The following is an 11,994-nucleotide window of genomic DNA, read 5'->3' as shown; positions in this document are numbered from 1 at the left end:
AATTAAACCAAGATTGATTCATTTGTTCTCTTCATTTACTTTGTTGTCATTTAAAAAATATTTTTATTAATTTTGTTATTTACTAATTACATGTAAAATTTTTTCATTAATCATTTAAAAAATATTTTGTTTCAAATTCTTTTCCTCCTTCCCATCCCTCCTTGAGAAGGCAAGCAATATGATATCAGTTATACATATGAAGAATGTAAAGCATATAGTTCCATATTAGTTATGTTGTAAAACAAAATGCAGACTAAAAAATCCCAAGAAAAATAAAGTAAAAAATACATGCTTCATTCTGCCTTCAGAGTTCATCGGTTGTCTCTCTGGAAGTGGATAGCATTTTTCATCATTGTTTTGAATTGTTTTGAATCATTTCTTGTCTTGATCAGAGTAGCTGAATCTTTCACAATTGATTATTATAACAGCATCACTATTATTGTATACAATGTTCTTCTGTTCCTCTTATTTGATTTTGTTTCAATTCATCTAAGTCTTCCCAGGATTTTCTGTAACCATCCTACTTGTCATGCTGTTTTTATGTGTGTTGTTTCCTTCCATGTATGTAGCTGCTTCACTATAGAAAGACTCTCATGCTTTTCTGAATTCTACATATCATTGTTTTTGGCCCTGTAGTAATATTTCATTACATTCATGAGCCACAATTTATTCAGACCTGCCTCATTAAAAAAAAAAAAAACCTACAGAAATGAAAACTTTCAAAACAGAAGCCGTCAAGTCCCGAGTTATGAAAAAGCTATTTCAAGATGAAATGGAGTGTTTGGAATTTATAACATCTTTCCATAGAATCAACATTACCAGTGAAAATCTGGTTCCTAGACCAGCCCCCATGAGCTCATTTAATCTGTCATATTGTCAAACAATGTTATTACTGGCTCTTATCGCTTATCTTTTTTTCTGTGGAAATATGCTAAGGCTCCTCATATTTTGAAAATTACGTTGTATTCAAAGTCATAATAAACATTTTAGATGTGGAATTGTCCTCAGAGATCATCTAGTCAGAAACTACATCAACTCAAAAGATCAAGGAAAGATCAAGCTCCTCCTATCTGTGAAAAAGTGTAATATTTGTTAGGAGGGCTTCTGTCTCCCTGATTTCTATTCTAAGGACAGTCAGACCCTAGAGTGATCCCATATGTAATCCATCAAAGCACACCACCTCCACAAGTTGAGAAGCTACCAAAGATGGTGACAGGGGTGAGGTGAGGAGGAAGACTAGGGTGGGAGGTGAGATGAGTAAGCAAGGTAGAACAGCAGAGTGTCCTGTAGGCCATGAAAATGAGAAAGGACTGAGACTTCAACACACCCTAACCAAATAAACCTACCTTCCTTCCTTCAGTGGCAGGATCTTGCAGCGGCCTGCCCCAAATCAGCAGTTTATGTGTCATTTCCCAAGCCACATGTCATGCTTGTGTACCTTTCCCACACTTTTGCTGCTGCTATTCTGCTTGTTTCAGTTCTTGTGTACTTAGTTCTCTATTTTTCCTTCCAGATCTGCTTTTGGTCATCCTCACTGAACCTGCTATAGTAGCTCTTCCTTTGATACTCTGTCTTGTCACTTGTCTCTGATCAGAATGTCCTAAATGATCCCCAATGAGGCCATAGTGCCCCACAGGGCAAGGATCCAGCATCAAGGAAGAACCCAGTTCATTGGGTGAAAGAGGTTGGTGAGGTTCCTGCTTGCTTTTTATTCCTTGCTAATAGTGCAAGAAACATACAGTACCCCAGGGGGAAGAGGCTGTTGTAGGAAGCCCCCAGTAGCTGGAGTGCAGAGAGGCTCCTAAGCTCCACTGCCAGTAGGATGTAGGCAATGATAAGCTGCGTGTAGGCCCAGGAGGTGATCCTGTAGAGCAGCCTCCCTGGCCGGGATCTGATCAGCTCCTTGGCGCGGCCATGGATCAGGTAGTCGGCTTCTACCATCAGTGCCCAGCACAGGAAACCAAAGATCTGTCCTGGATGGAGCCCGTGCCACCAGGCAGAGAAGGAGAATGTCTGCAGCAGTGGCCAGGTCTTAGCCCGCTCAAATACAAGCCTCCGGAGCCACTTGGTGGTGCTCTGGTTCCAAGTCCTGGTGAACAGGGAGAGTCTGTGAGTTGTCTCCAAGGTCCAAATGTCTGCATCCGAAACATCTCCCTCGCTGTGGAGGGGAGCTCTGGAGTCCAGCCCAAAGCCTGCTACCCAGAGGAGGGCTTCATCTAGCATCCAGTGAGAGTAATAGCTCAGTTTGAAGAGCACAGCCGTGGTCCACATGACATAGACACAGCCAAATCGGCGGCAGCTGGCCAAGCTGGTACTTGCCCTGAGCATCCCGCTCACCAAGGTTTTCAGCAGCTGCAGCCCCAGGAACAGCAGGCCCCTCCTGGTGGTAGGGCCAAGGTACAGCGGCCTCCACAGTGACTCTGGCCGACTCACCCGAGCCTGAAACCTCTTAAAGGAACACAAAGGGCCGCCCAGAAGTGCCGGGAAGAAGAGGAGGTAGCTACAAAATGACAGGACGCAGGGGCCTCTCCAGGCTTCCTTCACCACCACTTTCCCCTCACAGATGTCTAGAGAGAGCCAAGTGATTCTCTGGGTCAGGAGCATGAGGGAAGAAAGGGTGATACAGAACCTGAAAGAGATGGAGAAAAAAGACTGGGGAAATTTTTTCTCATCACTGCCTTCAAGCATGAACTGACATCTTTAAAGATGAGCCCCGATCAACCCAGACTCAGTTGCTTTCATTGAAAGCAGGATGGATATCTGAAACTTGGGGCTTTCATCCATTTGCTGTTTGTTAATGGGATGTGTGGAAAATCCTGAGTGACTTGTGCTGAATAATATCCCTCTAGGCCACCTAAGTAGTTGGTATTTAGATTTCAGGGCCAGATGCTGGCTGGTCAAGAATCAGGCTTTGGAGAGTTCTTGTCCAGTATTTGATACCAAAGAATGGCCCTCCAGGTACTTCAACTTGGACAAGATAGGAATAAAGCCACTTCACTCATCTGTATCCAGAGATTTTTCCCCCATATATTTTCCTGGATTTTGGTAACCACATACCTTTAGAAATATATTTACATTTAGAATATTTAGGAAACAACTGAGAGATTTCTAAACAAAGTTAAAAACCATCAGTTGGTGAACAAGATGGATAGAAGTTGTATAACTGTACAAAAAATCATTGTGTTTGGTAAATAAAAAGTATGTTCCCTCCTGGGTTGTCATCCCAGAAATTAAAATGTAGCTTTAAAAAATTGGTTAAATGTGCTTTATTATGAAGTGTGTCTTGACTGTATGATTCTGATATGGGATTTACTTCTAATATTCTAGCACATTTTTAAGTACACAATAGGCTCTTAATAAGTGCTTGTTGATTGACTTATTGATTCCCTCTCAGCAAATAAACATCAATCACTGGGCATATAACCAAGCCCTTCCTTTCCTAGTTTCATGCTCTATAGAACAGAGTGATCTCCTGGACTTGATGGTTGTGAGAGTAATTAGTGGAAATTATAGTCATTCACTCTGAAAACGGGAAGGCCAGGCTGTCATGGGGTTGGAACAAAACTGGTTCTCCAGCTCTTCTGCAGTTCCCACCTGTGTGCATGTAGGTTGAACTACAAAAATCTAGCTGTTTCTCTTAGAAAGGAGGGCTTTGACCAAATGGCATCCATTGCTGTTCTCTTCATCTTCCCCTATTAACCCAGCGCCAAATTCCCATCCTGTTCCTTCCTGAATAATTTGTTTTTCTGCCTCCTACCCAGCTCACTCTTCTGATAACAGCCTTGACACACTCCACTTCTCCCCCATCCGGCAGTCACTATAGAGTACCTCCCTCTGAGCCATAACTAGGGCAGGGCAGTGTGGTCTTTGTCCCAAGGTCCTGGGTGTGATACCAGCTCCATCTCAAAGTATGCTTTCTTTTCCCCACAGCTGTCACACCCCTGGCTTTTAGCCTATCTTCTTGCACCATCCTTTTTTCCTCTCTCAGGCCTCCAGTAGTAGGGAAAACTCAAGATGTCCTGGGACAGGCTTCCTTCACTTCCTCCCATCATGAGCTCCACTCCTGACTTCTCCTGCCCCCATGCAGAGAAATAATTCCCATTTTTGGCTCTGTTCTCCACAGCTACCTCTCTCAGCTAGCTTTGCTATTCTCGAGGTAAATTGGCCTCCCTGGAGTATTGGCTGAGCACAGGCAGTAATAAAAAAGGAAGTGCCCGACTGTGGAAAGATTACAGAGAAAGCTCCATGGATAGTTCCTGTAACTGATGGCGCTGCCAGACATGGGCTGAGTGAGGATCTCCTTTACCTCATGCAAGGAGGTTCTTGAAGATAGTACTCAGTGTAATGTAGTCCCAGGTGGCAAAAAGTTTGCCAGGTCATCTGGAAAGAGAGTGTCCAGCGGTGAACCTTCTCTGGACTCATGGACTGGAAGAGGGCCACAGCACAGACAGCAGGAGTGAAGACCAGCACTGAATAATGGGCCATGGCCGTCCAGGCGAGCAGGCAGCCTCCCACGAGGAGAAAGATGTATCTGGAACAAGAGAGAGTCCCTGGCATCCTGATCTGCAGGAGTCTCTTGAGGATGGAACCTGGAATTCCACTCAAGACAGGCCCACCATAGGTGGTCTCTTTTAGATGGCTAGGTACAGTGGGTAGAGAGCTAGAGTCCAGAGTTCAAATCCTGCCCCAGATACTAGCCATATGACCCAGGACAAGGTGCTTAATAACAATAACAATCATTTTTTAAAAATAGCATTTTAGCATTTTGAGATTTACAAAGCTCTCTACAAATATCTCATTTGATTCTCACAACTCTGGGAAGTGAGCACTATTATTATTCCTAGTGTGTGGAATGGAGAGATAAGGTGAAGAACTTACAGGAATATTTAAATTCTTTTTCTGTATTTTTGATTATTTCTGTGTCTCTGTGACCTACATAAGTATGGTGTGTGCAAGTCAATATTTACTTAAAACTTTAGATATATTTATTTAACCAGAGATGATGACATTTATCCTTGTTCAATGTTATCAATATTTAAACTATTAGTTTAAATGACATCAGCTCAGTAATCTGAAGTTTGAAGGGCTGATTGATGATTCCTCTTGGAACCAGGGAAACAAAGCATTCTGTTCTAATCTGCCTTTGGCACCAATGTTTAACATTCAATTAGGGGAGAGGGCACCTATTTCTCAATGCTCCCCAATTTATGATGTAATCTTTTATAACCTATAAGGGTTAAAAACCTATAAAGAACCTATAAAAGCTGTATATCTTTACTAATTTTTTAGCCCTCCTATCATGAGCTTCCCCTTTCTTATCTGTGATGGGATGCTCATCCTCCAGAGGTTTCAATAAACAACTTTTCTGTTTCCTATTTTGAGTGATCTCTGAGTACTCATTTTGGGTAAGGGTCTTCTATATCCTTTCATACTGGTTTATGGATGAAGAAACTGAAGCAGAGTGGGATTTAAGTGCCTTGCCCAGGATCACACAGCTAGTTGTGTCTGAGTGCAGATGTGAACTCAGGAAGTCTTTCAGACCCAAGGCTGGCCCTTTATCTAAGTAGCGCCACCTAGCCGTCCCACTGAGGATCCACTGGAGTTTTTAAAGCAGAGAAGTGATGTGGTCAGCCCTGTTTCTGGAAAAACCATTGACAACTGAGCAGATAATAGACTGCAAAGGAGAAAAGGCTGGGACACCAATCCAAAGGGCTAGCAAATATCTAATATGCATCTGGAGCTAAGAGCTTGGAGCTGAGAAGAGAGCTTTAGTGAACTATAAACTTGGGAACCAGAAATCAACAAATTGAGGCATAGCAACAATGTTTCAAGCAATAAGCATTTATTAAGCATCCCAAAATGGGGAAACAAAGAATTAAACAATTAACTATAAACAAGTTGGAGGAACTGAAGAGAAAATATTCCCACAACATGAAGAGAAGAATTCTTGACCAAAAAAAAAAAAAAAAAAAAAGACAAAGTGTCACAGGAGATAAAAGGATAATTGTTACTACATCAAACGGGAAATTTTCTCTACAAACAAAATGCATCTAGAATAGAAACAATGAGCTGGAGTGGGACTAGGGAGAAGGAGGGAATTTTTTATAGATAATCCTCTAATAAAAGGCATATCTGAGATATGTAAGAAATTGAAATACATAAGAACAAGCGGCATTAACTAACAGATCTAAGAAAATGAATAATCAGTTCTCAAAAGTAGAAATGCAAGCCATCAACAATATGAAAAATGTTCCAAATAATTAAATATTAAAGAAATATACTTTAAAATAACTTTGAGCTTTCACCTCATAGCCATAATATGAGCAAAGATAAGGAAAAAAGGGAAAAGGCAATTGACTGATGCACTGTTGGTGGAAGTTATCCAATTATTGTGGAAAATAATTTGAAAATATACCTTCAAAGTCACTAAATTCTGTATTCTCTTTGACCCAGCGATCCCACTAATAAATTTATACCCCAAAGAGATAAAGATAAAATCTGTACAAAAATATTTATAAAAACATTTTTGTTTATAGCAAAGAAACAAAGTGTATGCTCATCAAGTAAGGAAAACTGAATAAATTATACAATATAAATATAATGGAATACTGTTACAATAAAAAATGACCATAGGAATGAATTCAAAGTAACTTGGACTAATTCATATAAACTGAAGTAGAATGAAGTGAGCAAAACTAAGAGAATAATTGTATACCTTGACCACAACATTGTAAAGGAAAAAACATCTTTTAAAGACTTAAGAACCAGTCAATTAAATGATTCCAGAAGATTGACATCTATCTCTTGGTGGAGAGGAGATAGATGTAGGAGGAGTGCTTTCAGGGTGAAGGTAATGGACAGTCCCACTGTGTCTCTCTACCTACCTCCTTATCACACATCACATCTGGAACACCATGCATTAAATTTTCAGGAGGACACTGATTAACTGGGGAGTACACTGAAAAATCAATCAAGATGATGAAGGATCTCCAGACTATACCAAACATGTATTGGTTGAATTGGGAATACTTTGTCTGAAAGAGAGATGTAGAGGGTATATGACAGCCTTTTATAAGGGTTAGTCTGGGAGAAAGGGATTCAACCCAGTCTTCTTGGCTCCAAAGGGCAGAAATAGGAGTGATGGGTGGAAGTTACAGAGATGCAGGAAGAACTTGCAAATAATTAGGACTGTCTCAAAATGGAATTAGACTATTCCAGGAAATATGGGCAGTAATGAGCTCCCCTCCACTAGAGGTTCTCATTACCACAATCAATTTCTTTAGGAAAAGACCAGATAACTAATCTTTGGGGCTATGAATCAAAATAGATGGCTATGAAAACATTTTCAAGTTATTCAGGTCTGTGATTTATGATTTATGAAAATGTCTTGTATCAAGAAGTCCTGACCTTCTGGCAGTTGGAGCTTATGAGTTATCTACCTGCAAAACCCTATGTCATTTTTACACGGTCCTCATGTGACTATCCCTTTGATTGTCTTCTATCCATGTGAAAGCTTTTGCATTCAATGTCTGTGGGGAGCAAGCTTTAAATTGTTTCTGTTGTGACTGAGAAGGGACCCTGCAAGGAATGGAAGCCTGATGTACTGGCCCTGAGGCCATAATATTCATACCTTGCCAGGATACTTCCTTGGGCACTTCAGAGGAACTTCATTCAAAAGACAGCTATGTGGTGCCAGCTAGACAGTATGGGATTTGGGCTTTTTTTAACCTCATGCCTCTTCACGTTTTAATTGCCTACTTGAGCAGGGTCATCTCCAGTCATTCTGATCTATGTCTTGCCACAGGATCCAACTGGCTCTGAAGGACAGAGTGAGGTTGATGACTTTGCACAACCTTGCCTCATTTAAATCCAATTCATTTGCAAGTCATCTCCCTGATGTCTGTAGTCCTCTTTGAGAATGAAGGACAAACTGCTAACTTTAACCACTGAAGATATGATTTAGTACAAAGAGTCCAAAATGTTAGTTTTTCAGTCTTCTGCTGTCCCCTCTTTTAATACGGCACTTTGCACTTGAAATAAACAAAAGAAACTTGAGTTACACCACCCCCCCTTTCTCCCCCAGCCTAGAATGCTAGGCCTGGGCTCGAGAAGACACATGTTAAACCCAGTCTCAAGTATTTCCAGTGTGCGTGAGCCTGAGCAAGTCACTTCACTTATATATCAATTTGCTAATATAGAAAATGTGGGTGATGATAGCACCTGTCTTTCAGGATTGTTGTAAGGATCAACTGAGTATATACACACATATTTTGTTTTCAGTCATGTCTGATTGTGACCCCATTTAGAATTTTCTTGCAAAAATACTGGAGTGGTTTGCCATTTCCTTCTCCAATATACATATTGTTTTGCAAATTTTGAAGTGTTACATAGATGCTATTATTATTCCCCTCCTGCCAATTATGATCCTGAAGCCCCTGAAAAACAAGAAGGAATCCCCAATACAGGCCAGAGATAGGCCTTTTCCTGTGCAGAAGGGGCATGCTGAGGTCACTACATAGATGTTACCTACCATCTTATCATTCTAATCTAGATAGACTTGAAAAGTCACAGCACTCCTTCCTCCAAGCTGGCTGTAAAGAGTGGCCTTTAATAAACTCATCTGGACATGGTCAGTCTTGTGCCTGGATCTTCCTTTCCTTCTCAGTGCAAAAATGCTGGTTTACCACAATCACTCACACGAACAGGCCATTCTTTGCTCCAAATGTAGGTATTGATAGAGTAGGAGAAACCAATCAAGTCTCATGTTAGATTTTCTAAGACACAGCACAAAGAAGCCCTATTCAAACTGCTATTGGGAGTGGCCACAGACACTGGGTGATGGGTTTTTGTGCCATTACAGCTCTTGAAGACTGTCTCCTAAGGCTATCAGAAAGAAGGAATAAGGAAGGGAGTCACTACAGAAAGACAAAGTCCCAGACCCTTGGAGTCAGAGGAAATCAGCTGAGTTATGAACAAGAGCAAGTTTGTCTCAGAAAATCTGATAAAGACAAAGAGCCTTTAAATAGCTCAGCTAAGGAAGGAAGATCTGCAGAACAAAAAATCTATGAACTTCATAAGGGAAGCCATCACAGCTCCCTGAAGTCTGTCTAAATTATGATCTGATTTAGAAAAATAATGTACAAGAAATGGGAGGAGGGGCACACACCTCATAAAGGTGCCCCTTGGGGGGGTTCCTCAACTTCCATCTTGTTACTAGTGATCTTGAATAACTAACTTTCCCTCTCTAGGTCTCAATTTCTTCATCTCTAGAATAGGGGTGGAGATTGGATTTTATGGTCTCTAACATCTCTTCCAGCCCAAAATCTCAGATCTGATCATTTTTTTTCCCTAAGCATGTTTAAAACATCAACAAGCATTAGGAAACAGTGTGTGCCAGGCACTAGGCCAAGTGCCAGGAATAGCAAACAAAAGGCAAAAATAGTCCCTATCCTCAAGGAGCTGAGTCTAATTATGTACTTAGCTTTCCTGTGCATAGCACTCATTATAATTCAGTTCAATTTAATACACATTTTTTAAATCACCTACTGTGTGCAAGAAATTTTTTAAAAATCTAGAGTTTGATAGGCAGTTGGAGGGCCACTCCCTTAAATTGAGTGCATCTATATGAGACAAAGCCTTTGAATGAGAATCACTTGAACTCAGATTGGAGTAGGAGGTAGAAAGCAGGCAGGATGGCATTTAGGAAATTGTGCAATGAATGTCAACTTTACCATCTGCTACAAAAGCTTGCCAGCTTCCTTGTCAACACAGATGTTCTCCTGCTGTTGCTGGGGATGGTTCCAAATCTCAAAGCTCCAAAACCTACTTTATATGTCATAGATTACAGCTGGAAGAGATCTCAGACATCACCCAGCCCAATAGGAGAAGGGATTCACCTAAAGTTATCCTCCCAATTGGTGGTTAAAGCCTTCACAAAGATAAAAAGAAAAGAAACTTCCAAACTTACCGGGCAGTGATGGAGAAAGAATCCATAGCACAGAGAAAATTAAAAAGAAGAGCAAAGGGAAAAGCAACCCCTTGGTAAAAGGTCACAGGATGAAAGTAAAACAGTGGTAGGCCATCCATTGGAAACTGGGGAAATTGGCCAGGTTCTTTAGTCTCTTCTTCTTGCCTCTCCACAATTGAGCAACCCCTAGTCTCAGTGTCAGGGTGTTATATATGGTTTGGCTAGCTAGGCTAGAGTAGTGGAGATAAGCAGTTTCAGTAGGATTTTCTGCACTTGGGAGACTGGAACATCTGAAGAATGGGGAAAGAGGGAGAAAGCACCTGGCTATTTTCAGCAGCTGCCAGCTGTATTCGTTGCAAACACTGCTTTATTTGCCTTTCCTGTAAGTACACTGACATATTTCCATCACTAGGTTAATATAAAAGTGTTTGCTCTCTATGGGAAAAAACTTTCCATAAGGACACAGCTCATAAAATATGGAGCTTATATCTGAGCATATACTTCGAAAAAGGAAAGTAGACCAGGAAGGAAGATTTGGGAAGGAGATGGGATAGGGGTGCACCAAGGGAAATATAAAACTCTGTGACATAGAAACAAAATAGTGGCCTTAGTTCCTGTGTGACTCTGGGCAAGTACATTCTTCTGCTTGGATTCATTTCCTCACTGGTAAAATGAAGTTCTTGATAGCTTTGCTACTGTGTGATCTGTGTAGCCCTGAAGAAGATGAGGAAGTTAGGATATGCAGTATAAGCAAGAAAGTCACAAGGGGGGGTCAAAAGTGTAGATCAGGACCAAGGCTAGCTCTATGTTGGACAAATGGAAATTGAAGCTCACAAAAGAGATGTACCTTGTGGAGATCACCTAGGGAGCAAGGAAAGTAATCAGAATTTAAACTCCAGTCCCAAGTCTAGATCCAAGGCTGCTAACTACACTGAAAGAGCCAGAGACCAAGTGGTGACAGCTTTCTCTACAAATAGAAAGGTACCACTAAAACTTGGAGGATGTTGTAACAAGAAGTTCCCAGTTCCCCTTAGCTTTACTCCGCATAGGTGCTACTTGAGTCTTATTTCCCCATCTGGAGGAGGGTGTATCCCTATCAATCAAGTTCTTTTAGCTCAGTGCCCATTTATTGATTCGATGCCCATTCATTCTGTACCCTGGTTTTCAAGATCATTAATAAAACATTTTAAGAAAGCAGTAAGATGACCAGGAGATCATTATATACTTCAACAACACTACTATAGGATGATCAGTTCTGATGGACCTGGCCATCTTCAGCAATGAGATGAACCAAATCAGTTCCAATGGAGCAGGAATGAACTGAACCAGCTACACCCAACGAAAGAAGTCTGGGAGATGATTAAGAACCATTACATAGAATTCCCAATCCTTCTATTTTTGTCCGCCTGCATTTTTTATTTCCTTCATAGGCTAATTGTACACTATTTCAGAGTCCGATTCTTTTTGTACAGCAAAATAATCTTTTTGTACAGGTTTGGACATGTATACTTATTTTGTATTTAATTTATACTTTAACATATTTAACATGTATTGGTCATCTTGCCATCTAGGGGAGGGGGTGGGGGTAAGGAGGGGGAAAATTGCAACAAAAGGTTTGTCAATTCTGTAAAATTACCCATGCATATAACTTATAAATAAGGCTACTAATAAAAAAAAAAGAAAAAGAAAAGAAAGCAGTAAGATAAATATAACGTGACTATTAAAGCAATGGCCACAGGCACAGAAAACTAAGACTTCCATTTTAATGCAGATTTTGTGCTTCTCAAAAGCAGAAAACCTTTTGACATCTGTTTCCTCTCTGGTTAAGGCCTGGGTAAAAGGATGCCGGGAATCAGTTTCTGCTCATGGCTGACCTGGGAGAGCAAAACTGGCGGTGGAGACGGGTGGTTTACTCAGCTGGGTTAGAACATTAGGGGTGCACCCTTGAGAGCTCCTGTGGCACTGAGGCTGGTTTGTCATTTTGTGATTTTATCAATGGACACCTCCGTCACTTTAAGACTAGGAAG

At 40.9% G+C, this 11,994-nt stretch overlaps 1 protein-coding gene across 1 annotated transcript; it reads right to left on the bottom strand.

Moving 5' to 3' along the window:
• Positions 1-688: 688 nt before the first annotated feature.
• On the bottom strand, positions 689-10,337 carry MBOAT4 (membrane bound O-acyltransferase domain containing 4). The gene is made up of 3 exons (XM_051967625.1): positions 9,968-10,337; positions 4,307-4,531; positions 689-2,629 (listed from the first exon to the last, which is right to left on the bottom strand). The coding sequence occupies exons 1-3, from the start codon at positions 10,084-10,086 to the stop codon at positions 1,669-1,671; spliced, it is 1,305 nt and encodes a 434-aa protein (XP_051823585.1). The 5' UTR covers positions 10,087-10,337; the 3' UTR covers positions 689-1,668.
• Positions 10,338-11,994: the final 1,657 nt, after the last annotated feature.

The sequence above is a fragment of the Antechinus flavipes genome, chromosome 6 (assembly GCF_016432865.1).
Source record: "Antechinus flavipes isolate AdamAnt ecotype Samford, QLD, Australia chromosome 6, AdamAnt_v2, whole genome shotgun sequence".
NCBI classification, from domain to species: domain Eukaryota; kingdom Metazoa; phylum Chordata; class Mammalia; order Dasyuromorphia; family Dasyuridae; genus Antechinus; species Antechinus flavipes.
The sequence above is the reverse complement of the archived record's forward strand: the minus strand, read 5'-3'. Positions and strand labels throughout refer to the sequence as shown.